This window comes from Saimiri boliviensis, chromosome 3 (genome assembly GCF_048565385.1).
Source record: "Saimiri boliviensis isolate mSaiBol1 chromosome 3, mSaiBol1.pri, whole genome shotgun sequence".
Classification (NCBI taxonomy): domain Eukaryota; kingdom Metazoa; phylum Chordata; class Mammalia; order Primates; family Cebidae; genus Saimiri; species Saimiri boliviensis.
Genome location: NC_133451.1, coordinates 80,034,878 through 80,062,055, shown reverse-complemented (window position 1 = coordinate 80,062,055; position 27,178 = coordinate 80,034,878). Strand labels below are relative to the sequence as shown.

Here is a 27,178-nt window from a genome sequence, read left to right as displayed (position 1 = left end):
TTCTCATGATCCTTTTAGTATTTGAAAGAAATTTCTAAGTTTTACTAACAAAAGGCTTTGGAAAACAAATCAGAACATTGGAAGCAGGAGAAAAGAAGGATTTTTTTTTTTTTTTTTTTGATTCTGACATTGTTATTTTTCTGGGTTAGATGAAACAGATGTTACTAATAACAACAATCACCATGATAGCTAATATTTACTGAGCACTTAAAATGCCCCAGGCATAGTAGCTAGAATGGTCAGATGAGAAGGCTGAAAGTTTATACCAGATGCCTGGGATTGATCCCTAGTTTTTCTAAGAAATGCTTGAGCTCAGCAACACTCTTTGTTCAGATTAATTCTGTCTAGAGTGCTAGGTGCATATCTTCCTCGCCTAGCAATTAAGGATGAAGTAAAATACTTCTATTCCTTTGTAGTTAGGCCTTAGGGTTTAACTTCTGTTTAAAATGTATAAGGAGGGCCGGGCGCGGTGGCTCAAGCCTGTAATCCCAGCACTTTGGGAGGCTGAGGCAGGTGGATCACGAGGTCAAGAGATGGAGACCATCCTGGTCAACATGGTGAAACCCCATCTCTACTAAAAATACAAAAAATTAGCTGGGCATGGTGGCGTGTGCCTGTAATCCCAACTACTCAGGAGGTTGAGGCAGGAGAATTGCCTGAACCCAGGAGGCAGAGGTTGCGGTGAGCCAAGATCGCGCCATTGCACTCCAGCCTGGGTAACAAGAGCGAAACTCCGCCTCAAAAAAAAAAAGTATAAGGAAAGGATGAGTGACCACTTTAGTATTAGTGAAAATTATCTCATTTGCTCTGGTTTCATCGCCTTTTTGGGGGGCTGTTGGTCAACGTGGGGAAGGATCTGTTTTGCTTATGTACTCTTTTAGGGAGGCCACTATAAAGTAGTTTAGAAACTAGGATAAGTGCTAGGAAATATTTTTTGTGTTTAGGAACGTGAATTTTTTAATGATGTAATTACTTCAAAATAAAAGTTTTTCAGACATATGAATTAAAATAGTATTTTAATAATACTATTGAATATCTATACCCTTTTGACATAGATATTATTCTTTTAGAATGTCAGTTAACATGTTTACTGTGTTCCTGTATTTAGACTTTGTAAGGCACATGAATTAAAGGTTTAGGGTTAAGAAGGTGAGTAGTAGTAATCAGGATATGGTTTAGCTTGAGTGGCAAGAATAATATTTTATACAATTGAAACCCATGAAGTTTTATTATTTTACTTTTCATATATAGTATAGGCTCAGGAGTCAACCTCTGCCATCTTGCCTTGCTGTTTTCTAACTTAGTCTGTGGCAAGTTGTTTAATTGCAGTCAGCCTCTCTTCACTCATGGGTCAATGAAGACAAAATGGTACCTACTTGACTGGGGTTCTTGGGAGGAGGAAATGAATTACCTAAGCGATCTATCACAGGGCCTGGCACATGGAAGACCCTGTGGTAATTCGAAATTACCCTGAGGTAATTTGTTTAGGAGAGACTCAACAAATGGTAGTTATTATCGTAGAAAATCAGTATCAGTAATTTGCTCCCAAGGCAGACAAACTCCATGAATCTCATTTATTACAACTCGTAATACATTTTCTTTTCATAATTCTAGGATTTTAGTCAATGAGAAATTATGGTTACAAACGTAATAATATCTGATCTGATTAGCTGTGGCCAGAAAAGGTTGTTGGGAAAAGGACCACAAATACTACTATAAATAGCATGTGAGCAGTGCAGGGTAAACGAGTCTTTCCAGTTAGTTTTGTTGACAAGATGCTTTGTTTTCCTTTCTGTCATTTTATCCTGAAGGTGGAGCAGGTGATGTTTCAGGCTAAACACCTTGCAGTCCCATCTACTACCCTTCTCTAGGTCCTGACTTGGCCTGTCAATTCTCCTCCTGCCCTTGGATTTCATTTTCTGCAGGCATCTCTTACTAGAAGCTTTGGTATTTATTAGGCTCCCTTATAAAAACCTAAGAACAAAGACAATTGAGTCATTTCAACAGTCCAGCTCCTCATGGAGTCATCAGGATGTTACCAGCTTGTAGGAGCTACTGGAATTAACCACGACTCCCTCTATTTTTATTCCTCTTCCTTTAATTTCTTTTTTCTAGATTATAAAAATGGTAATTGCCAGCCATTTCAAAGATAGCAGATAGTACAAAAAACACAAAGAAGAACAAATAATGGCTAATTCAGCATACAGAAGCAATCATTATGAAAATTTTGGAGTTTCTCCATTTAGTTGCTTATTATTTAACATGGGTGGGAGCATTCTGTTTGCCTATCAGTAAGAAAAAAATTATCATGTTTAATCTTATGAATATTTCTCCTTTTTAACATGTTTACTTTAATTTTTTTTTTTTTTTTTTTTTTTGAGACGGAGTTTCACTCTTGTTACCCAGGCTGGAGTGCAATGGCGCGATCTCGGCTCACCGCAACCTCCGCCTCCTGGGTTCAGGTAATTCTCCTGCCTTAGCCTCCTGAGTAGCTGGGATTACAGGCACGTGCCACCATGCCCAGCTAATTTTTTGCACTTTTAGTAGAGACGGGGTTTCACCATGTTGACCAGGATGGTCTCGATCTCTCGACCTCGTGATCCACCCGCCTCGGCCTCCCAAAGTGCTGAGATTACAGGCTTGAGCCATTGCGCCCAGCAAAAATTTTTTGATTTTTATTTTTTGAGGCAGAATCTCCATCTGTCACCCAGGATGGAGTGCAGTGGGGTGATCAGGGCTCAGTGTAGCTTAGACCTCCCAGACTCAAGTGATTCTCCCACCTCAACCTCCTGAGTAGCTGGGACTACAGATGAACATCACTATGCCTGGCTAATTAAAAACTTTTTTTTTTTTTTTTTTGAGACGGAGTTTCGCTCTTGTTACCCAGGCTGGAGTGCAATGGCGCAATCTCAGCTCACTGTAACCTCCGCCTCCTGGGTTCAGGCAATTCTCCTGCCTCAGCCTCTTGAGTAGCTGGGATTACAGGCATGCACCACCACGCCCAGCTAGTTTTTTGTATTTTTAGTAGAGACGGGGTTTCACCATGTTGACCAGGATGGTCTCGATCTCTTGACCTCGTGATCCACCCGCCTCGGCCTCCCAAAGTGCTGGGATTACAGGCTTGAGCCACTGCGCCTGGCCTTTTTTTTTTTTTTTTTTTTGTAGAGGTAGTCTCACTATGTTGCCTAGGCTGGTCTTGAATTCCTGGGCTCAAGTGATCCCTCCCACCTCGACCTCCCACCTCAGTGGGAGGATTGCTTAAGCTTAGGAGTTCGAAACCAGCCAGGGCAATATGGCGAAATCCCCTATCTACAAAAAATATAAAAATTAGCCAGGCATGATAGTGTCGATTGTAGTCCCAGTCCCAGCTACTAGGGAGGCTGAGGTGGGAGAATCACCTAAGTCCCAGAGGTCAAGCCCTCAGTGAGCCGTAATAGCACCACTGTATTCCAGCCTGGGTGACAGAATGAGAACCTGTCTCAAAAAAACAAAAACACAAAAAAACTAGTGGTGATGTTATCTTAGTTTGTTTTCTTCTTCTTTTTTTTTTGAAATGGAGTCTTGCTCTGTCGCCCAGGCTGGAGTGCAATGGCATGATCTCAGTTCACTGCAACCTCCGCTTCCTGAGTTCATGTGACTTTTTTGCGTCAGCCTCTTGAGTAGCTAGGATTCCAGGTGGGCGCCACTCTGCCCAGCTAATTTTTGTACTTTTAGTAAAGTCAGGGTTTCACCATGATGGTTAGGCTGGTCTCGAACTCCTGACCTCAGGTGATTCTCCCGCCTCAGATTCCAAAAGTGCTGGGATTACAGGCATGAGCCACCATGCCTGGCTGTTTTCTCTTGCTATAACAGTACCACGAACTAAGTAATTTATAAAGAAAAGAGATTTATTTCATTCATAGTTCTGGAGGCTGGAAAGCCCAAAATCATGCACTTTCCATCGCATCTGACCAGGCCTTCTCGCTGCATCATAAGGTGTTAGAAGGCATCACATGGAGAAAGCTTGAGAAACAGAGAGAGGGAGGGGGCCAAACTTACCCTTTTTTTTTTTTTTTTTTCTTGAGACTGAGTCTCTCTCTGTCACTCAGGCTGGAGGGCAGTGGCAGGATCTTGGCTTACTGCAACTTCTGCCTCTTGGGTTCAAGGAATTCTCATGTCTTAGCCTCCTAAGTAGCTGAGACTACGGGTGTGCACCACCAAGCCCGGCTAATTTTTGTATTTTTAGTAGAGGCTGAGTTTTGCCAGGCTGGTCTCAAACTCCTGACCTTGGGTGATCCGCCAGCCTCGGCCTCCCAAAGTGTTGGGATTTTACAGGCATGAGCCACCATGCCAGGCCAACTTATCCTTTTTATCAGGAGCCCAATTCCCACCATAACTAACCCATTCTTCCCCACTATAAGAGCATTAATGTATCCAGAGCCCTCCTGACCTAATTACCTCTTAAAGGGCCCATTTCTCAACACCGTTACAATGGCAATTAAATATCAACGTGAGTTTTGGAGGGGACATTCAAACCATAGAGGATGTTGATCCCTTTATTTTTCAAGTATTTTGCCGTTTGTTTCTGCGAAGAGATAGTGTTTTTATTGTTGAGTTAAAAAAATATATAATGAGGCCGGGCGCGGTGGCTCAAGCCTGTAATCCCAGCACTTTGGGAGGCCGAGGCGGGTGGATCACGAGGTCAAGAGATCGAGACCATCCTGGTCAACATGGTGAAACCCCGTCTCTACTAAAAATACAAAAAATTAGCTGGGCATGGTGGTGCGTGCCTGTAATCCCAGCTACTCAGGAGGCTGAGGCAGGAGAATTGCCTGAACCCAGGAGGCGGAGGTTGCGGTGAGCCGAGATCGCGCCATTGCACTCCAGCCTGGGCAACAAGAGCGAAACTCCGTCTCAAAAAAAAAAAAAAATATATATATATATATATATATAATGAATTTGGCTTTTTAACTTGTGTCGTGTCTGAGTCAACAGTCCACTTTTTCCATTACTGCCAAGTTCCTTTGTGTCTGTTTTGGATTTATCTCTCACGAATTTACGTCAACTCTGAACCTATAGGATTTTTCTGTTCTTCAAGCTTCTAGAAGTTTTCCCTTTCGCTACCTTTTAGAGCCTGGGAAACTGTTCCACAGTCAAGTCTGGTTGCTTTTCCTTTCGGCACTTTCCCCTCAGGCTTTACGTTCCCAGCCTTTTCTGTGGGTTTCCCGGAGGAGTATCTTTCACCCCAAATTCTACTTGCAGAGGCTGGAAGTACATGAAATACTTACTGTGATTTGTAGAACTGGATCTCAAAATTAAGGTGCCTACATATTGAAGATATATAGAAGATAATATTGGAGATTGGAGATCCGTTTATTTCTCCATCCTTAAGTCAAATGGTGGTGTTTTACCCTTGAGCTGTGCCTAAGTGGTTGCCAGTCTTTTCCACATGGTCTTGCTATTGACTGCTTTCCATTGCTTCCACTTCAGTGTGCGCCAGGGAAGGAAACAAGACAGGAGGAGAATGAGATTGAGATTTAAATCCCAATGTTATAATTTACCTGCTTAATAACCTTGGACAAATAATATGGCCCCAATGGGCCTGTGTTACTTCTTAGAATAGATGGGAGGATTAAGTGGGATCTCATGATCTGCCTCACTGGCTTGGGATATAAAGATGGCCATGCTTTTAAAAATTTTCTGATTCATCATTTGAACTTCTACTTGCCAATAAGGGCAAGATGCTTGTGATCCTGTTTTTGAAATCTTCTTTACAAATTGACCAAGAACCCTAAGTGCTTGCTCTTCCAAGGAAATCCCCTTCCCATCTCCAGCTGGGGAGAAACTTGGAAAAGCCTGACCAGCCCACTAGTAGGCCCTGGGATCCCTGCTGTTGCTTCTGTAGGGACTTTGTGACGCATCGGCCCTACCCAGGCCAGTGGGCCTTTACCCATTGCCACCATGTCCCTTCTGGTCCACTCCTCACACAACATGGCGGTGTCCAAGCCTGACCTCTCGAGATGACTTCTCTTCAGGTCACATCCATACTTAGTCATTGTGTCCTGTGGCATCTGTCCAGGGTGACAGGACACAGAGGAATCTGTCGTCAGGCAAGAAACCACTTTCTTTCTGGTGGGTATTAGGACCAGCCAATCTCAGTTGGAAACATCCTAATTCCCTTGTGAAATTCTGAAAACACTGTATTTTAAAAGGGAAGTGGCCAAGGCCACCTTTCTCTCTTCCCCAGGAGGCTCCTTAAGGCTTCCATGCGTATTTAGCCCCCTCCCCTCTATCAGCACTGAGTACCCAGCAAATCGCAAAAGTTCCTGTCACACCATCCTCATCAGGAATTCGGGTACTTATACAAAACTTAAATTTGAGATTACAGTACTTTGGGAGGCCAAAGCGGGTGGATCATGAGGTCAGGAGTTTGAGATCAGTCTGGCCAACATAATGAAACCCCATCTCCACTAAAAATTCAAAAAATTAGCCAGGTGTCATGGTAATCCCAGCTACTCGGGAAGCTGAGGCAGGAGAATCTTGTGCACCCAGGAGGCCGAGGTTGCAGTGAGCTGAGATCATGCCACTGCACTCTAGCCCGGGCGACAGTGAAAGACTCCGCCTCAAAAACAACAACAACAACAACAACAACAACAACAAAAAACCCACAAAAAACCCCAACTTAAATCTGTATAACTAAAATGAGCCATTCAAGTGACTCTTCCTGGGAACAAAGAAGGTTGGCCAAGGGGCTTTTGGACATTATGTGGACAGACACTCTGACACCTTCTCTTGCTAAATAAGTAAATAAAGTTCTCCTTGACCAAACATAGCCACATTTGTGTAAAGCACCGAGCCCACCTGTATTACTCTGTTTTTATGCTGCTAATAAAGACATACCCAAGACTGGGTAATTTTTAAAGGAAGGAGGTTTAATTGACTCACAGTTCCACATGGTTGGTAGACCTCACAATCACAGTGGAGGGCAAAAGGGAAGCAAGACACATCCTTCTCACACAGTGGCAGGCAAGGCAAGAGCGTGTGCAGGGGAACTCCCCTTTATCAAACCATCAGAACTTGTGAGACTTATTCACTATCACAAGAATGGCACGGGAAAATCCTGCCCTCATGATGCAATTACCTCTCACCAGGTTCCTCCCATGATGCGTGGGAATTATGGGAGCTACAATTCAAGATGAGATGTTGGTGCAGGAGGGACACAGCTAAACCATATCACCACCTCTGTCACCTCAAGAAGTGCTCAGAAAATGTTAGCTGTCTCCCTCCTCCCTTCCTCCTCATCCTGATTACGCCTCTGCATCATTCAAGCTGGGAACACCTTGCTTTCCAGAGACCTTTCCCATTTCTCAGTGTCCATTCTCCGGAAGGCTCTGTGTAAATGTGCCCCATACTGACCCCTTATATACAACCTCCAGGGAGGTTGGATGGTCAGAGCTGCTTTCAGGGTTTGTTTGCCAAAGACAGTTTTTTTCCTTTCTTTCTCTCTTTCTTTCCTGACGGAGTCTCGCTCTGTTGCCAGGCTGGAGTGGAGTGGCATGATCTCGGCTCACTGCAACCTCCACTTCCCAGTTCAAGTGATTCTCCCGCCTCAGCCTCCTGAGTAGCTGGGACTACAGGTGTGCACCACCACACCCAGCTAATTTTTGTATTTTTAGTAGAAATGGGATTTCACCATGTTGGCCAGGCTGGTCTTCATCTCTTGACCTCATGATCTGCCTGCCTTGGTCTCCCAAAGTGCTGAGATTAAAGGCGTGAGCCACCACACCTGGCTATTCTTTCTTCAAATAGTTAGAATTTACTTCACATTTGAATCCAACTTGTATTTTTATACAGTCAGCATGTCCTGAGCATTCTGTCATGGAAAAGAATTTGCTCATCCAAGAATAAACAATGCATAGCGAGTATCCCTCTTGAGACAGGTACAGGTGTTTATGAAGTGTGCCTTGTTACTAGCCTGTGCCCCACAAGTAAACTTTCTACTGTGAGAAAGGGTGTGGCACCTGCTTTTTTGGAGGTTTAGTTTCACAGAACAATACAGTCCTTGGGTTTTGCCAGCAGTGCCTGATTAGAACGCACAGAGGTGCCCGGGCACGGCAGTCAGAGGCTGTCTGCAGACCCCCTTCTCCATTCCAGACCATGCTCTTTACCACACCCCCTTGCAGGATTCCCAGATATCCCTAGATGGGGGCCGGGTATGTATCTCAAAGTAGACTCTCATCTCCAAAAGCAAATGACAGCTCCCTTGAATTATGTTGGGTGAAGGAATTGGTTTTCACATGTTTCATGAGCCATAATTAGGTGCCTAATACCATATTATTTTTGCAGGTATTTAATTATTGACTTTAGATACAAATTCTAATAGAAATAAAAAGAAGAAAAACTGAGACAAATGCTGAAGCTCTCTTGAAATTATTCATAGTCCCTCCTGACATGTCCTTCGCCAGCTTTTTTTTTTCTCTCTCTCTCTAATATTTCCAACAGAAATGCTTTGCTAACGCTATGAGGTGCGGCTGTGGCTTTGTTGTTTTTTCCGGAGTTAGCCTTTCTTTCTATGCATCCTGGCTCTTTGAAATCCCAACTGAATTTGGAGAAATTATTTCTTGGCATCCAACCTCCTTTCCTGGAACACAATGTGATGCTGACGACACAGCCCGGCCACTCCACTTGACAACAAGTTTGTTTGTCTCATTTCACATACATATTCAGTGGTGAGTAAGAACAGGGGTAGAAAGCCTTACTTACCACAGTTTATTATATGTTTCATGCCCGTGATAATGACTTTTATAATGCCACTTGTGAAAAAATTGATCAGATTAGGATGAATCACCTCGCTGGGGCCAACAGTTATTGGAATGATTCTCCACGTGTGACTTCGTTGCACTCTTACAAAATGTGGCAGGATAGACCTGCCCAGCCATCGTGCTGATGTTTATTTGTAATGCTGCCTTAAGGAGATGAGGAGATGAGAGCCAATTGTTCCAGCAGCTCAGCCTGCCCTGCCAACAGTTCAGAGGAGGAGCTGCCAGTGGGACTGGAGGTACATGGGAACCTGGAACTCGTTTTTACAGTGGTGTCCACCGTGATGATGGGGCTGCTCATGTTCTCTTTGGGATGCTCCGTGGAGATCCGGAAGCTGTGGTTGCACATCAGGAGACCCTGGGGCATTGCTGTGGGACTACTCTGCCAATTTGGGCTCATGCCTTTTACAGCCTATCTCCTGGCCATCAGCTTCTCTCTGAAGCCCCTCCAAGCTATTACTGTTCTCATCATGGGCAGCTGCCCAGGGGGAACCATCTCTAACATTTTCACCTTCTGGGTTGATGGAGATATGGATCTCAGGTAAGTAACCCCAGGGAAGCTCGGCAGTCTGCCTCTCACCCTGTCTGGGGGGAATAACTGACACTCTTGTGTTAAACAGGCTTCCAATCTTTCCGTAGAGATTCTAGTGGGAAATGTTGAAAATATCATGGAGACTTGTTCAGCCGTGGGCAGGCTTTCGGTGCTCAAAATTTACTTTGCTGGTCATCCTTTACTTTATTGGCTACTGTTCTGAGCAGTGGAATACCTTTCCTATGTGATAGTGGAGGCAGGTCTCGACCTCACCCAGTGGCCCTTCCTAAGCTTGAGCTCATTCTTATCTGCACTGGCCTCTTAAACTCCCAGGACTTAAGCCAAGAATCCCAAGAAGTTCACCATCGTGGTTTGGTAGCAGCCATTGTGGTCGTGGTGGCATAGTCAGAACGAGACCTCTGTAACTCCAGTCAGTGATGCCTGAGCACCTACTTTAGGAAAGAAGTACTTTGGAGGACTGGAGGGGGAGCTTTAGGGGTGGCTGGTAGCCATATCCAGCTTTAAGTGCTGGGATGGCCTGTTGATTCGACTTCAGGAGCAATGTGAAGGCTCCCAGGACTGAAATTGTTTTCTTGTTGCTTTGCAGATGGTTAACATTCATCACTAGATTTGCATTCCTTCCCTTTAAGCCAGTGACCTTATTCACAATTATGGTGTAGATAAATACCCCTGGGGACATTAAGCCTTGTCCCTTATTTACACTTTAATGAGGATGAATTAGTCACATGCTTTTCTGAATTACATGTTTTGATGGGGGAAAAAAGAGCATTTGAGGAAAGAGTAGAGGGGTCAGCACTGGAAAAAAAGCTAAAAATAATGGTCTCTCGAGACTCTTTGCTTACTTATGAACGTCCTGTTTCACCTCCTGGCCTGGGGAAGAACTGCTTATAAATTTAAATCTTTGTCTCATGTGTATGTCATTTAGTTGAGATTTACTCTACCATGAATAAATGAATAAGGGGTAATGACTGAGCTGGGAGTTGACATCAGTGACAGTCAGCTGCAGGTATGGGTTCTAGTTTCCTGTATGTGCTGAATGTTTAGTGTATGGAACAGGTTTCACCTATAGATTTTTTTTTTTTTTGGACACCTATAGATTTTAATGGGCTCACATGATGTAGAATAGGAACTAACTTTCCTATGGCAGTGTCTTTCAATTACCCACTTATGAGAGATGTGAAAAAAAAATAACTTGATGAAGTTTGTGTTTTACCATTAAGCCACTAATATGGATTGCTAATTCAAATTCAATAAAGTTGATTATTTAACTGGGAAATGAGAGTTATTCTTTGCATGAAGTTTTTAAATCAGAGATAAATTCCAGGACCCAAAAGTTTTTGGAAAGAAAAAGGAAACTACTATTTATTAAGTACCTGATAAGCATGGGATGGATGCTTTCATGCTTATTTTCTTCTTCACGGTCATAATGACCTTGTAAGTGACCTTTTATTATTCTGCATTTTACAGCTGAGAAAATTGTGATTCCAATTGGTTAAGTAGCTTGCCAAATGCTACAAACCAGTATGGTGGGACTCAGATTTGAATTCACATCTGTTTTACATCAGTCTGAAGTTTAGGCACATTTCCCCATGACATTTAGCAACACAACTAGATCTTCTGTTTTGAGTAGCAACATAAATCTTCAGTATTCTCAAACCCTTCTGGGAAATAGAACACTTATTACTTTAATCTCTTATTAGTCAATTAGTTGTAATAAAAACACCAATGAATTGAATAGTAAATCTATGAAAGATAAAGCTAATTTTCTTTTCTTTTCTTTTTGAGATGGAGTCTCTCTCTGTTACCACACTGGAGTGCAGTGGTGCGATCTCAGCTCACTGCAACCTCCGCCTCCCAGATTCAAGTGATTCTCCTGCCTCAGCCTCCTGAGTAGCTGGGATTACAGGCATGCGCCACCACACCCAGCTAATTTTTGTATTTTTAGTAGAGACATAGTTTCAGCATGTTGGCCAGGCTGGTCTCGAACTCCTGATCTTGTGATCTGCCCACCTTGGCCTCCCAAAGTGTTGGGATTGCAGGCATGAGCCACTGGCCTGGCGCTAATTTTATTTTCTTTTGCCAACTCTATCTTTTATTCATCTTTGACTTAGATCAAATTATTTAACCTGTCTAAGCCTTATCTCATCATTGGCAAAATGGGGTTAAATTTGCTTCTCACAAGACTATAATACACACACACACACACACACACACACACACACACATGCACACACACACACACATATATATGTATATATATGTACACACACACACACACACACACGCACACGGCGGAGTTTTGCTCTTGTCACCCAGGCTAGAGTGCAACGGCACAATCTAGGTTCACTGCAATTTCTGCCTCCCAGATTCAAGCAAGTCTCCTGCCTCAGCCTCCAGAGTAGTTGGGATTACAGGCACCTACCACCACACCAGGCTAATTTTTGTATTTTTAGTAGAGATGAGGTTTCACCATGTTGGCCAGGTTGTTCTCGAACTGCTGACCCCAGGTGATCTGCTCGCCTCGGCCTCCCAAAGTGCTGGGATTATATGCATGAGCTACCACAACCTGCTGACACTAGACTCTGTTTTATGGAGGAAATATTTACTTGTGTGTGTGTATTCAGGATGTCAGGTACATAGTAGTTGCATAACAAACATTAGCTACTTTTCCTCTTTTCTTTCTAAATTTTGATTTTGAGTCTTACCAACAAAACAAAACAAAAATTAAAAACTAAATATTAGATTTTTTAAAGCATACAGGTACAAAAGGTATAAAATCAATTTTCACTAGAAACTCAAATAGGAGAAAATCCAGTACAAGGTAAAACAATATCCAAGGAATTACATTTCTTCACAATTGATTACGAACACAATCAGTTTTAAGCAAAACTCAGTGGATCGTCATTGATATGAGTTCTACTGCTTTTAATGCATTTAGTATAATATCTTCATTTTACACGTGAGGAAGCTGAGATTTAGCTCCCTGCGGATGACGCTGAAGGTGTTTCTCATGCCTTCACTCAGTGCTCCACGCAGTGCGCTTGCAGGTCTCCATGCGTTCACCCCACACAGGCATTTCAGAATCCATTGGTTTGAACCGGTTTGTGCATTCTGCATGTTAGATGACTGACGACACCCATCCTCTTGCAGTTGCCTGGGCTTGCCGTCTTAGCCTTGCCCTGTGACTATCCTCATTCTCACCGTGGCCGCTCAATGCCCTGCCAAGCCCTGCAGCCCCTCCTCTTGCTGTGTTGCTCACTGTTCTTGCTTCCTGTTGGTCTCCACTAACTTCTTCAGGCCAGGCCCTCACAGTTTCTTTCTTGGCTAATTGTATTTTCACAACAATGAAAGTGCTGCTCTCTGCTTTAGTCTCTCCATTACCGCTTTGCAAGTAAGTGGATAAGGCAGGCTCTGATACCAGATTGCCTGCATTCAAATGCTGACCTTGGGCCTCTTCTCTGTAACTGGAGATTATAACATTTCCCTCATGGTACTGTGAAGAGAAAATGAACATGTTATATGTAAAAAAGGCTCTCAACACCTACTAAATCGGTAGAAACTACTCAGCCAGTCTACTTTACTTCTCCAAGTTCTTTTATCCTGCTAGCTGCCTTAAGAACAATGTTTTTTAGTCAAAATGGGCTGCTCTGAGTTCTCCGAGCAGTTACTTTTCCAGCTTTCTTTTGCCCATGTTGTTCCCATAGCCTTCAGTGCCACTGGCCTTATTCTGTCTCCTCCAGCCACGGCGTTGTCCTTCCTTACAGCTCTTCTAGAAAGCAGTTGGCTGGTATGTATGAAGAGCCTTAAAAATTATCCTGCTCTGGGCTGAGTTTGGCTGATTGTGGCTGGGTTCATTTATATGTTTGGGAGTTGGTTAAATGTAGACTGGTCTCGGGTGGTGATATGGTTTGGCTCTGCGTCCCCACCCAGATTTCATCTTGAATTGTAATTCCCACGTGTCGAGGGAGGGGCCTGTAATCCCCGAGTGTCAAGGGAGGGAAGTGATTGGACCATCGGGTTGGTGACCCCCATGCTGTTCTTGTGATAGTGAGTGAGTTCTAATGAGATCTGATGGTTTTTTTTTTTTTTTTTTTTTTTTTTTTTTTTTGAGACGGAGTTTTGCTCTTGTTACCCAGGCTGGAGTGCAATGGTGCGATCTCGGCTCACCGCAACCTCTGCCTCCTGGGTTCAGGCAATTCTCCTGCCTCAGCCTCCCGAGTAGCTGGGATTACAGGCACACGCCACCATGCCCAGCTAATTTTTTGTATTTTTAGTAGAGACGGGGTTTCACCATGTTGACCAGGATGGTCTCGATCTCTTGACCTCGTGATCAACCCGCCTCGGCCTCCCAAAGTGCTGGGATTACAGGCTTGAGCCACAGCACCCGGCCAAGAGATCTGATGGTTTTATAAGTGTTTGGAAATTCCTCCTTCGTTCTCTCTTTTGCTGCCTTGTGAAGAAGGTGTTTGCTTCCGCTTTACCTTTTGCCATGATTGTAAGTTTCCTGAGGCCTCCGCAGCCATGTGGAACTGTGAGTCAATTATCTCTCTTTCCTTTATAAATTACCCAGTCTTGGGTATTTCTTTACAGCGGTGTGAAAATGGACTGATGCAGGTGGCTTCAACCGGGACAACTGGACTCTCTTACCACATGATCTCTCAGTTTCTAGTAGACTAGCCTAGACCTAATCACTTGGCTGCAGCAGGGTTCTCAGAAGGGAAAAGCAGAAAAAGTCTTTCAAAGCATTGGCTTGAAACCAGATCCTCAGCCTTCTACCACACTGCATTGGCCAATGTAGACTGCAAGGCCAGTCTAGCTTCATGGATTGGGAAAGTAGATTTTGCCTCCTGATGGGCTGAGCTGCCAAGTCACATTACAGTGTACATGGATAAGAGAGGGGTGAAGAATGGGGGTATTTTTCCCCCTAGTATATTCTGCTAGAGATAAACAGAATTCCTACCTTTAAGACTAGGACATGAAAATTATGATCTGGCAGTGCGGTGTAGTAGTTAATGCTCTGGAAACAGCAAGCAGACCAGTCACCTACTGACTGGATCATTTCAGCAGATTCAGCACATTTTTTATGCTTTAGTTTCCTCACTTCTAAAATGAGAAGCATTCCTGCCTACATCATGAGGTGTTGAGAGGATTGAATGGGTTAATGTATCTAAAGTGCTTAGAATCTCACCTGGCATAAAATGTGATATGAACTATGATGATTATATGAGGCAGGCAAAAGAACATCATGTACTAGGGTCTGTGTTTTAGTCTGTGCTCTAGGAGCTGTATGCCTAACCCTAACCCTGTATATAATAACATAATATGTATATGTCATGTTTTATTTATTCATCCATCAATGGACAATTGGATTGTTTCTACTTTTTGGCAATTGTGAATAATGCTGCTGAGTCCCACCTTTTATTTCTTAGGAGTGGATCTGAGGTTAAATATTAAATATTTTGTGACTACAGGAAAAGCAAAGCAAAATGTGAAGTCCAGATGTCCCTCTTTCCCTTAGTTTCTTCTGTCTGTCTCCGTAATCCTAATTATTTAACTCTTCCTTAACATCTGTTGGAAAGCATTGCAATAGCTGGGCTACTTGTCTGCCTCTCCTACGATGTCTGTAAGGCTTGTTCATCTTTGTATGTGCAGTGCCAGCCTGGTAGTGGTAGACACTCAGTCAACATGAGTGAATGACAGTTTCTGATTGCCTGTGTGTGTTACAAAAACTACCCCTGAAAAGAGGTCCAGGCCAGGTGTGGTGGCTCACACCTGTAATTTCAGCACTTTGAGAGGCTGAGGTGGGTAGATCATTTGAGGTCAGGAGTTCAAGACTAGCCTGGCCAACATGGCAAAACCTCATGTCTACTAAAAATACAAAATTAGCTGGGCATGGTGATGTGTACCTGTAACCTCAGCTACTCAGGAGACTGAGGCAGGAGAAACACTTGAACCCGGGAGGCAGAGGTTGCCGTGACCCTAGATCACACCACTGCACTCCAGCCTTGGCAAGCAACAGTGCAAGAATTCGTCTCAAAAAAAAAAAAAAAGAAAAAAGAGTTGCAGTTATTGATGTAACGCAGGACAGCTCCACAGCTCCCACTGTCTTTCTTTCTTTTTTTTTTTTTTTTATGTTGTCCAGGCTGGTCTTGAACTCCTGGACTCAAGTGATCCTCTCACCTAGGGCTTCCAAAGTGCTAGGATTATAGGTGTGAGCCACCGTGCCTGGCCTTCCAGTCTTTAGTTGAGAACTTTTGACATATGTGAGAGGTTCGCTCTTCCTTAAGGATGTATTTATGTTCTCAGCTGCAGACAAAGGATTCTGACCATGGGTGGTAGTGGAGCCTGTGGAGCTCAGTGGCTAACTTTGACCTTTGAACTTCTTCAGTAGAGAACCTGGAAACAGAACTTTAAATTGTTCAGTTCTATCTGACATGTCTTGGTGGAAAACTGAAGGTCCTCTGCATTTAAGGCTTTGGAGACAGCACTGAATCCATGAGACTTCGTGTAAGCTTCTGTGTCTCTCCGCACTTTAGTTTCCTTATTTATAGAATGGAAATAATACCCACACATAGAGTTATTGTGTAAATGAAAAGAGAAAATATATACAAAAGCATGAGGCATAACACCTAGCACATAATGCTCAATGAATACTCATTATTATTGGAAGGCAGCAGACAAGGGTAACATTTATATTTAGGGATGGAAAATTGGGCCTTGAACTCTTTTCTTTTTTCTTTTGAGACAGTTTCGCTCCATCACCCAGGCTGGAAATTGCAATGGCCCAATCTCAGCTCACTGCAACCTCTGCCTCTTGGATTCAAGTGATTCTCTTGCCTTAGCCTCCTGAGTAACTAGGATTATAGGTGCCTGCCACCACGCCCAGCTATATATATATATTTTGTATTTTTAGTAGAGTTGGGGAGATGGGGTTTCTCCATGTTGGCCAGCCTGGTCTCGAACTCCTGACCTCAGGTGATCCACCCATCTCGGCCTCCCAAAGTACTGGGATTACAGGTGTGAGCCACGGTGCCCAGCCATCTTAAACTCTTTTATAGGGTCAAGTCTATTGGTTTGATCTTATAGCTCACTCCATGTCCATCTGGTTAGTTGGATAATTTTTTATTTCTTTTAGTTAGAAAGGAAGTGTATGTTTTCATAGTTTTGAGAATCAGAGTTCCTGACCTTACGGAATTTTTGAAATCAAAACAACACATGAATAACATAATCTCCAACTGCAAAATGTTATTGACACTGCATTTTAATGTAATGTGTATATACGTAATTTCCCTGCTTTAAGGGAGGGTTCAAGACTTACTGTTTGTCCAGACTTGCTGAATCTGCCTCATTATTTTCTGTAATAGTTTGGAGATGATGATGCCATTCTTCTTAATGCAAGTGGAATCTTGTTATACTGAAGTTAGAGTTTGCCAAAATTTTCCTATATATGACAAGTCAAGAGATCTAGCCACCTCCTCTGTTTATGCTACATTGGAATTTCATGACTGAAAATACAAGGCAAGACTTTCCACTGCACTCACAGGCATTCCCTGTTGCTCTTCCAGCTTCGCTGGTATTTATAACAGTTGGCAGAGCACCAGGATCACCTCCTGCCATCCTTGACCAATATCATGAGCACCATAGGCTTGAAAATTGTATAAAGATAGAAGTAATTACGTAGGTAAACAAGGATACAGAAGTAGTCTGATAAATCTCACTTTGCTTCCCATGATCATGAATCTTACCTTTCTTCTGTTTGAGCCAAAGTCACCCAGTAAGGAAATGCTGTGCTGCTCCAGGAGTTCAAGAGTAAAGTGTTGTAATATGGAATTCCATTTAGGACTTGATAATATGGAGAGCCAAGGAATGTAGCTCTATCATAGACTAGGAATTTGGAAAAAACTTCCCAAACATCCACTTCGTGAATACAGAAGTTTGAGAGCTGTGGCAAACTGCTCTTTTTTCTTTTAAATTACCACTAATCAGGAAGAAGTCTTTGCTTAAGGTAAGCATTCTTTTTTTTTTTTTTTTTTTTTTTTAGACTGAGTTTCACTCTCGTTACCCAGACTGGAGTGCAATGGCGCGATCTCGGCTCACCGCAACCTCCGCCTCCTGGGTTCAGGCAATTCTCCTGCCTCAGCCTCCTGAGTAGCTGGGATTACAGGCACGCGCCACCATGCCCAGCTAATTTTTTGTATTTTTAGTAGAGACGGGGTTTCACCATGTTGACCAGGATGGTCTCGATCTCTTGACCTTGTGATCCACCCGTCTCGGCCTCCCAAAGTGCTGGGATTACAGGCTTGAGCCACCGCGCCCGGCAGCATTCTTAATAGATAAAATAATTTTGGGTTTCATATGGGATAAAATGTATGTAAGAACTGCTAAGACAAGTTTGAGAAGAAAAATTTATGTGGAGGTATCTGCCCTACCATAAATGAAAACACTGTAATTAGTCTAGTATTTGTTCAGAAAAAAAGAAAGTTGTTTATCAATGAGCTAGAATAGAATTTCCAGAAAATATTTTGTATACACTTGGACATTACATATATGATAAATGTGATACTTCAGTATAGTGGAAATGGTTTATTTTAGTAAACTATATTGACACATTTGCATCTCAATATATTAATAGAACAGATTAGTCCTATACCTGTTACCATATAAAATATAAATTTTAAGTGAGTTGAAATATAAGTATAAAAGTAAAAAGTAGAAGGCACTATTTGAACGCCCTCAGATTGGGGTAGGTCTTTAAGATAAGAAACTCAGAAGCCATTAAGAAACAGCTTTGACTATATAAATGTTAATTATGGCAAAAGTCATAAGCAAAGTCAAAGATATATACCATGCTTGGGAAAAAGACTTGCATTATTCATGATAATATGTGCCCTAATTTTAAAAGAACTCCTAAAAATTGAGAAGAAGTCTGACAAGGAAGATTGTTTAGAGAGGAGGACGTGGATGTGAAAGAAAGCACAACCTGATAGAATCAAGAGTGTAGGCTGGGGCAGTGGCTCACGCCTGTAATCCCAGCACTTTGGGATGCTGAGGTGGTGGATCACCTGAGGTCAGGAGTTTGAGGCCAGCCTGTCTGACATGGTGAAACGCCATCTCTACTAAAAATAAAAATAGCTGGGCATAGTGGTGGACACCTGTAATGCCAGCTACTCGGGAGGCTGGGGCAGACTGAATTGCTTGAACTTGGGGGGCAGAGTTTGCAGTGAGCCAAGATCATGCCCCTGCACTCCAGCCTAGGTGACACAGTGAGATTCATCTCAAAACAAAAGAGTGTAACAAGAGTGAGATCAATTTTTCATTGCTGTCATGATAATTAGAAAGGTCTGATCACATCCAGAGTAGGTAAGATTGTGAAATGTAACAATCTTTTTGGAAAGTAACCTGGAAGCATGTATTAAAACAAAAAACACAGACGTAACAGCAATTCCACCTTGGGAAATCCACAGAAAGAAAAGAATCATTTCAAGTGAAATATATATGAGAGTGTTTATTATAACATTCTTTATAATGCAAAAAATTAAAAGCAGCTTACCTATTGTTAATGAAGTGATTAAACAAATTACAGCATATTTAGATTATGGCATATTTTGCAGTTCTTTAAAAGAGTAAGTTTAAATATATGGATCTGAGAAGATGTCTGTGATAGATGGAGTGGGAAAAAAAGCAACCAACTTGCACAATAAGGTATATTCTGCATATCCTTTTTTTTTTATTTTTAGAGGCAGGGTCTCCCCCTGTCCCCCATGCTGGAGTGCTGTGGTGTGATCATAGCTCACTGCAGCCTCACACTCCTGACCTCAAGCCATCCTCCTGCTTCAGCCTCCCAAGTAGCCAGGACTACAGGTGTGTACCACCACATTCAGCTAACTTCCGTACTTTTTTTTTTTTTTTTTTTTTGTAGAGACCAGGGTCTCCCTATGTTGCTCAGGCTGCTCTTGAACTCCTTGTCTCAAGCAATCCTCCCACTTCAGCCTTACAAATTGCTGCGATTACATTCATGAGGCACTGCACCTGGTCTGTTTCCTTTAAAAAGAAAAAATAATGAAAGAAAAAAAATCCTATTGATTTAACAAAAGAGCATGAAATAAATGGACTGCTTAAAAGAAAAACAAAAGAGTAGAAGGATATATACAAATGCTAGGAAGTTATCTAAGCCTGGATTTTTGAAAGAAACACCAATCAGCTAAATATTTGCTTCTTAAAATTTTGTTTGCTTTTGTCCTGGAAGAGCGTAATTTTATAGAAAGTCTCTTTTTCCAGATTGCTATGGGGTTGTTTACCATTCGAACTAAATATAAAGGGTCATGTCACTAAGATTTTTACCAATGTTCACCTGCAGATACATGACATATGAAGGAGACACAGTGAACAGTTTCATAGCACCAGTGAGTTGACATTGGCTCATTCTTTGATTCATGCATATATTTCATAAGCATTTAATGAGCTCTTCCAATGTGCTGCAGCATGAAACTATGCCAGGTCCTAGAGATGGAGAGGAAAATAGGACCTGGCTCTCAGGCTGCTCATTCTGGCACAGAGGGACAAGTACATAGGGACTTGTGTAATGAATGGCACTTGTGTAGGGTACAGCATGTGTATAATTCATGAGCTAATGTCAATAAAACTGTGTCCAGAGGGCCATGAATTCAGAATCCTAGAAGCAGGATCGCTAATTTTCCTAGATAATGCCAGACACCCTTCGTGGTGTACTGTTTTTACCAGCAATGAGTGAGAGCACAGAGGGAATCTTTTTAGTATCCTTGAAGTAAAATAGATGCTGCTTTGTCAAGAGTATAAACATTCTTCTGGCAGAAAATGTTAAACTAGTCATAGATGTATTATTTTATAGGCAGGGTAACTGGTTGGAAGCAATGGTGATATATATTAGAAGGAAGAGTGACAGATGACTTGTAGTCCCAATTAAGTGCTGAAGGACACTTGCTGTCTCTGCAGAAGACCTTGACATACGAAGGGCTTCCTTCCTCTCCTTTGCAGAGCAGGAGGGGAGTTTGCTTCTCAGTCTGTCAATCATTTGTGCCTTGAACACAGAATGAGCACAGTGTCTATAAGCGGTTCGCACATGCTGAAACAGAGTGTGCACTTTTTTTCCCCAGCAAATTGAAAGATAAAATATCTTGCTGGCCTGATGGGTATCTTATTTCCATTTATTTTCTTTCCTCTAATTTTGCTAATGCATTCTTTCACTGGTTCGATCACTCAGGTAGGTACGAAATACAGCCTTAGCTTGGGGGTTGGGAGTGAGACAGATGGAAAGAATCGATTTGGGATGGAAGGCACCAAAAAGTAGGGGGAAGATTGCACGGTACTAAATCTGTTTCGTGAGTTCTCATTCTCCCTGATTTTTGTTGGCATTTAGCCTGCATTTGGGAGCTCTCTTTTCTTAGCTTTCATGAAATAGAACCTCCCAGCCCTCCACTGACTTCTTTTTTAAAGTTTCTTTTTAATTGACAAGTTAAAATTGTATATATTTATGGTGCACAGCATGATGTTTTACCCACTCACTTCTCTGTTCTTTGTCTACATGCATCATCGGCTCTTCTTCCTCTCGCCAGTCTAGAGCAAAGGAAGCCTTAAAATAGATGTAATATTAACTATCAGTTCATGTAACCAAGTGCTTTTCTCTACATAAAAAATGTAGACTAAAAATATATATTTGGAAAACATAAAAACACGATATACTATTGCTGGGCACAGTGGTTTACACACTTTAGGAGGCCAAGGCAGACGGATCACCTGAGGTTAGGAACTCGAGACCAGCCTGGCCAACATGGTGAAACCCCATCTCTACTAAAAATACAAAAATTGGGCCGGGCGCGGTGGCTCAAGCCTGTAATCCCAGCACTTTGGGAGGTTGAGGCGGGTGGATCACAAGGTCGAGAGATCGAGACCAACCTGGTCAACATGGGGAAACCCCGTCTCTACTAAAAATACAAAAAACTAGCTGGGCATGGTGGCGCGTGCCTGTAATCCCAGCTACTCAGGAGGCTGAGGCGGGAGAATTGCCTGAGCCCAGGAGGCGGAGGTTGCGGTGAGCCGATATCGCGCCATTGCACTCCAGCCTGGGTAACAAGAGCGAAACTCCGTCTCAAAAAAAAAAAAAAAAAAAAAAATACAAAAATTAGCTGGGCGTGGTGGCCAGCGCCTGTAATCCCAGCTACTCAGGAGGCTGTGGCAGAAGAATCGCTTGAACCCGGAGATGGAGGTTGCAGTGAGCTGAGATTGCGCAGCTGCACTCCAGCCTGGGCGATAGAGTGGGACTCTGTTTCAAAAACAGAAAAACAAAAACCAAACAAAATTCCCGTAATACATTACAAATGTATGAAGCAGTAACTTAGTTCATATAATGCAATAACAGTATAGTAACTGCCTTAGTCCATTTTGTGCTGCTATACAGGATACCTGAGACTGGGTAATTTATAGAGAAGAAAAATTATTGCTTCACATTCTGGAAGTTGGGAAGTCTAAGATTAAGGTGCTGGCATCTACTGCCTGGTGATGGCTCCTGCTCCTCATGTGGCAGAAGAGAGAAGGCAAAAAGGAACCGACTTCCTTGGTGGGGTCCTTTTAAAATGGCATTAATTCATTCATAAAGGTGGATTCATCATGACCTCCCAGAAAGCTCTACCTCTCAATACTGTTGCCTTAGGGATTGAGTTTCCAACCAATGAGTTTTAGAGGACACGTTCAGACCACTGCAGTAATCACAATACACAGTTTTTGAGGACTCCAAACCAAAAGACTCTTCCCTCCACCACAGACATTAGGTACTTGCAAAGTCTTAAGATCTGTTGCACTTAAAATGTGTTAGCCTTTTTACCTGGAGACAATGAACATCAATAATAACAGAGATAAACAAACCAATGTTCTAGTAGAAATCATTCCGGGTTTGTTAAACGAAGACCAAAACTTGCTTCGAATGGTCTCAGTTGTTCTCCTGGTAAAGCTTTATAGCATGGCTGTTGGTTTTGATTTGGTTCATCCAACTCACAGACTTACATTTCACTTTCCAAGGTGGCCAGAGACCATTCCAATAATGATGAAAATAAACAGACTAATTGTCTTTTACAAATCTTTCCAGGTGTGTTCACCAAAGACTGGATGTCCTGCTATCACCCAACTTAACACAGCCCCTCAAATTGAGGCTAGTAACTCAGCTTTTTTATCACACCATCATTTTGAAGCCAAGAAATCTTTTTTTGTTTGTTTGTTTGTTTGTTTTTTTGAGATGGAGTTTCACTCTTGTTGCCCAGGCTGGAGGGCAATGGCGCTTTCTCGGCTCACTGCAACCTCCGCCTCCTGGGTTCAAGCAATCTTCCTGTCTCAGCCTCCCAAGTAGCTGGGATTACAGGCATGTGCCACCACGTCCAGCTAATTTTTTGCATTTTTAGTAGAGATGGGGTTTCACCATGTTGGCCAAGATGGTCTCGATCTCTTCACCTCGTGATCCATCCGCCTCGGCCTCCCGAAGCTGAGAAATCTTACTTCGTACTCTAACTCATCACTCTACTTCAATCTCAGTTCCTTTTTCTTTTTCTTTCTTTCTTTTTTTTTTTTTCTGATACAGAGTCTCACTCTTTCACCCATTCTGAAGTGCAGTGGCATGATCTTGACTCATTGCAACCTCCACCTCCTGGGTTCAAGTGATTCTCCCATCTCAGCCTCCTGAGTAGCTGGGATTGTAGGCACCCATCATGATGCCTGGCTAATTTTTGCATTTTTGTCGAGATAGGGTTTCACCATGTTGGTCAGGCTGGTGAACCCCTGGCCTGAGGTGATCCACCCGTCTTGGCCTCCCAAAGTGTTGAGATTACAGGTGTGAGCCACCAAGCCTGGCCCAATCTCAGTTTCTAATCGTAGGATCACACAATATCAGAATCAGAACAGAATTTTTAATTCAGTCAAGCATCTCACATCGATTCCCTTTCTCTATGGTTTTGTGTCCTCCCTTGTCCTAACCAACTTGCTCTGTTTGAAGGTCAGTGACTGTGGGGGTCACTGCTCTAACCAATGGGGAGTATATGGCATGTGGTGTTTGGTGACTTCTTCTGATATATATTTATTAACACTTCACACAAGGCAGGTGTTTAGTCAGCTGTGTGGCATTCTAACTTGCTGATATGGTTTGGATGTTTGTTCTCTCCACATCTCATGTTGAAATGTGATTCCAGTATTGGAGGACGGACCAGGTGGGACATGTTTGGATCATAGCATGGATCTCTCATGAATGGTTAATGCCATCTCCTTGGTGATAAGTGAGTTCTTGCTCAGTTAGTTCACATGAGATCTGGTTGTTTAAAAGTCTGGGACCTCTCTTTTCTCACTCTCTCTTCTTCCACTCTGGCCATGTGAGATGCCTGCTCCCCCTTCCACTTAGCCTTCTGCCATGATTGTGAGCTTCCTGAAGTCCTCACCAGGAACAGATGCTGGGACCATGCTTGTACAGCCTGCAGAACTGTGAACCTCCTTTCTTTATAAATTACCCAGCCTCAGGTGTTTCTTTATGGCAATGCAAATAGCCTAATACAATTCCAATCCCCTTGGTACCACAACTAGATATCACAAGAAAAGAAAACTTCAGACCAATATTTCTTATGAATATATATGCAAAATTCTTCAATAAAAATACTATCACATTGAATCTAGCAAAATAAAAAAAGGATTATACACCATGACCACATATGATTTATTTCAAAATGCAAGGTTGGTTCGATACACCGAAAAATCAATGTGATACACTATATAAATAAAATAAGGACAGAAAAAGAATGAAGCTCTGATGTATGCTAAAACATGAATAAACCTGGTCTTAGCCCATTTGTGTTGCTGTGAAGGAATACCTGAGGCTCAGTAATTTCTAAAGAAAACAGGTTTCTTTGGCATGTGGGTCTGCAGGCTGTACACAAGAAGCATAGTTCCAGTAGCTGCATCTGCTGAGGGCCTCATGACACCCACACCCATGATGCAAGGGGAAGAGGAGGAGGCATCACATGGTAAGAGAGGGGAGGGAGGTGTCAGACTCTTTTCAACAACTAGAGCTCATAAGAACTGAATGAGAACTCAGTGAATTTCATGAGAATAACACCAACCCATTCATGAGGGATCTGCCTTCTGCTAAGAGTTGGAGGAAAGAGGGATTGGGGAGTGACTGCAAATGGGGATGGAGTTTCTTTCTGGGGTGATGAAAGTATCCTGAAATGGTGCTATTATTGCATAATCTTGTGACTATACTAAAACTGCTAACTCACTGGGCACAGTGGCTCATGTCTGTAATCCTCGCACTTTGGGAAGCCAAGGTGGGCAGATCATGAGGTCAGGAGATTGAGACCATCCTCGCTAACATGGTGAAATCCCGTCTCTACTAAAAAATACGAAAAAAAAAAAAATTAACCGGGCATGATGGCACACACTTGTAGTCCCAGCTACTCGGGAGGCTGAGGCAGGAGAATTGCTTGAATCTGGGGGATCCGGGAGGTGGAGGTTACAGTAGCCTGAGATTGCACCACCACACTCCAGCTTGGGTGACAGAGTGAGACTCTGCCTCAAAAAACAAAAACAAGTGAACAAAACCTGCTTAACTGTACATTTTTAAATGATGAATTTTATGGCTAAGTGGATTATACTTCAGTAAGAAAGAACTAGCTAAGAAAAGATTCCTATAGTGCGTAGCAGAATGTTTAAGGCAAGTAGAAAGTAAAATAAATATGAGCTAATTGATGGATGACAGGAACTGTTGGAAATCTCTTTGTAGACCACAAATACAGCCATCATTTGTTAACTAATAGGCAAGAAATGAGCTCCAAGGAGCTTAGTCCATGTAATCTCCAGAAAATTGTGTCCCAGGAGTTGCTTTTGGTAAAGACTAAATTCTTCACGTCCAGTGCTACCTCCTAAGTGTTGTATTAATTTTGCTTTCAGCATCAGTATGACAACCTGCTCCACCGTGGCTGCCCTGGGAATGATGCCGCTCTGCATCTATCTCTACACTTGGTCCTGGAGTCTTCAGCAGAATCTCACTATTCCTTACCAGAACATAGGTCTGTATGGGCCTGTGAAATGGAGGACTAACAGTAATAGTGATGACACTAATAATAGCTGTTGTTAATTACGTACCTATGCAGGGAATTTTTTTTGTAGTACCTAATTTAATTCCTTAAAGAACACTGCAGTATAGATTCTGTTACCAGTTCAGTCTCCTAGGTCATCAGGCTTCAACAGGTTTAGTAACTTGATCAAGATTATGCAGCTGGTGACCAGGCACAGTGATTCACGCCTGTAATCCCAGCACTTTGGGAGGATGAGGCAGGCCGATCATGAGGTCAGGAGATCGAGACCATCCTGGCCAACATGGTGAAACTCCATCTCTACTGAAAAAAAAAAAGAAGAATTAGTTGGGTGTGGCAGTGTACACCTGTAGTCCCAGCTCCTTAGGAGGTTGAGACAGAAGAATTACTTAAACCTGGGAGGCAGAGGCTGCAGTGAGCCAAGATTGTACCACTGCACTCCAGCCTGAGTGACAGATCTCGAGACTTGTCTCAAAAAAAAAAATAATAAAAATAAAAAATAAAAATAAAAAATAAAAAGAAAGAAAAAGATTATGCAGCTGGTAAGCACAGAACTGGAGTTCTAATCCAGGAATTTGACTACAAAGTGCAAATTTTTCACCCCTACAAGAGTATATTTTTGAAAAGAAAAAGTCAGATAATTTAAAACAATTATCAAACCCTTATATAATTAGACTGTGAAGCAATTTGACTCTTTATGCTTCAAGGTTTAACTGGATCTAATGGCTCTAATTAGACCTTCCTGTGACTTACCTTTCACCTTTCCTGCGAAACTTGACTTTTTCTTGCAGGTTGAACATAAATAATTCTCATTATTATTATTATTTTGAGATGTAGTCTTGCTCTGCTGCCCAGGCTGGTGTGCAGTGATGCAATCTTGGCTCACTGCAACCTCCACCTCCAGGGTTCAAGTGGTTCTCCTGGCTCAGCCTCCTGAGTAGTTGTGATTACAGGTGCCTGCCACCACACTCAGCTAATTTTTGTATTTTTAGTAGAAACGGGGCTTCACCATTTTGGCTAGGCTGGTCCTGAACTCCTGACCTCATGATCCTCCTGCCTCAGCCTCCCAAAGTGCTGGGATTATAGGCGTGAGCCACCACACCTGGCCCATTCTTACTGATTATTAAAACTCATCCACATGTCACAATCATACTCATGTCTCTTTCATGATCTCTCCTGAGTATTATTTCTCATTAAAGTCTGCTCTTGTCTTAAAGATCTCTGTGGGTTCACCAGGCTTAGAAGAGAAATGTGGTGAAATGATCTGCCTTTTCTAGTCTGGTCAGTTTTTGGAGAAGTGATAGACACTATGATTTTAAGACTTTCAGTGTCAATCTGGTGTCTCAGGTAAGCACCTTGAGGGCTTACAACCCATGGCCCATAGTTCAAAACCATGAATGAAAACACTTCCTCACAACAGCTGGAGTCCATTGAGTTTGTAAAATTTGAGGGAAACCTGAATTTAGAAACCATGATTTTATGTGCAACTTTTTTCTGATCAGTAAGTTAATGTATTCTGCTTTGATAATATGTTCTGAAAGGCACTCACAAACAATTAAGACTCAAAATGTTATGAGCAGCTTAGATAACTTTGGAGCCAATATTGAAGGCATTTGTCCAGATCTGGAAAGTGGCATGGGAAAACGTCCGTTTAAAGCTGTTATCTAATTGAAATAGAAGTTGTCGAGAAGGACTGTGCAGTCAGGATGAGAGGGAAAACCCTTTGA

The 27,178-nt window shown here is 42.5% G+C and overlaps 1 protein-coding gene across 1 annotated transcript in view; it reads left to right on the top strand.

The window, feature by feature from the left end:
• Window positions 1-8,692: 8,692 nt before the first annotated feature.
• The window catches only part of SLC10A6 (solute carrier family 10 member 6), a 31,982-nt gene continuing 13,496 nt past the window's right edge, over window positions 8,693-27,178 (top strand). Inside the window, exons 1-2 of the mRNA XM_003923983.4 lie at window positions 8,693-9,339; window positions 25,306-25,424. Coding sequence (XP_003924032.1) covers window positions 8,963-9,339; window positions 25,306-25,424 — 496 coding nt within the window. The 5' untranslated portion in view covers window positions 8,693-8,962. The remainder of the gene's footprint in view (window positions 9,340-25,305; window positions 25,425-27,178) is intronic.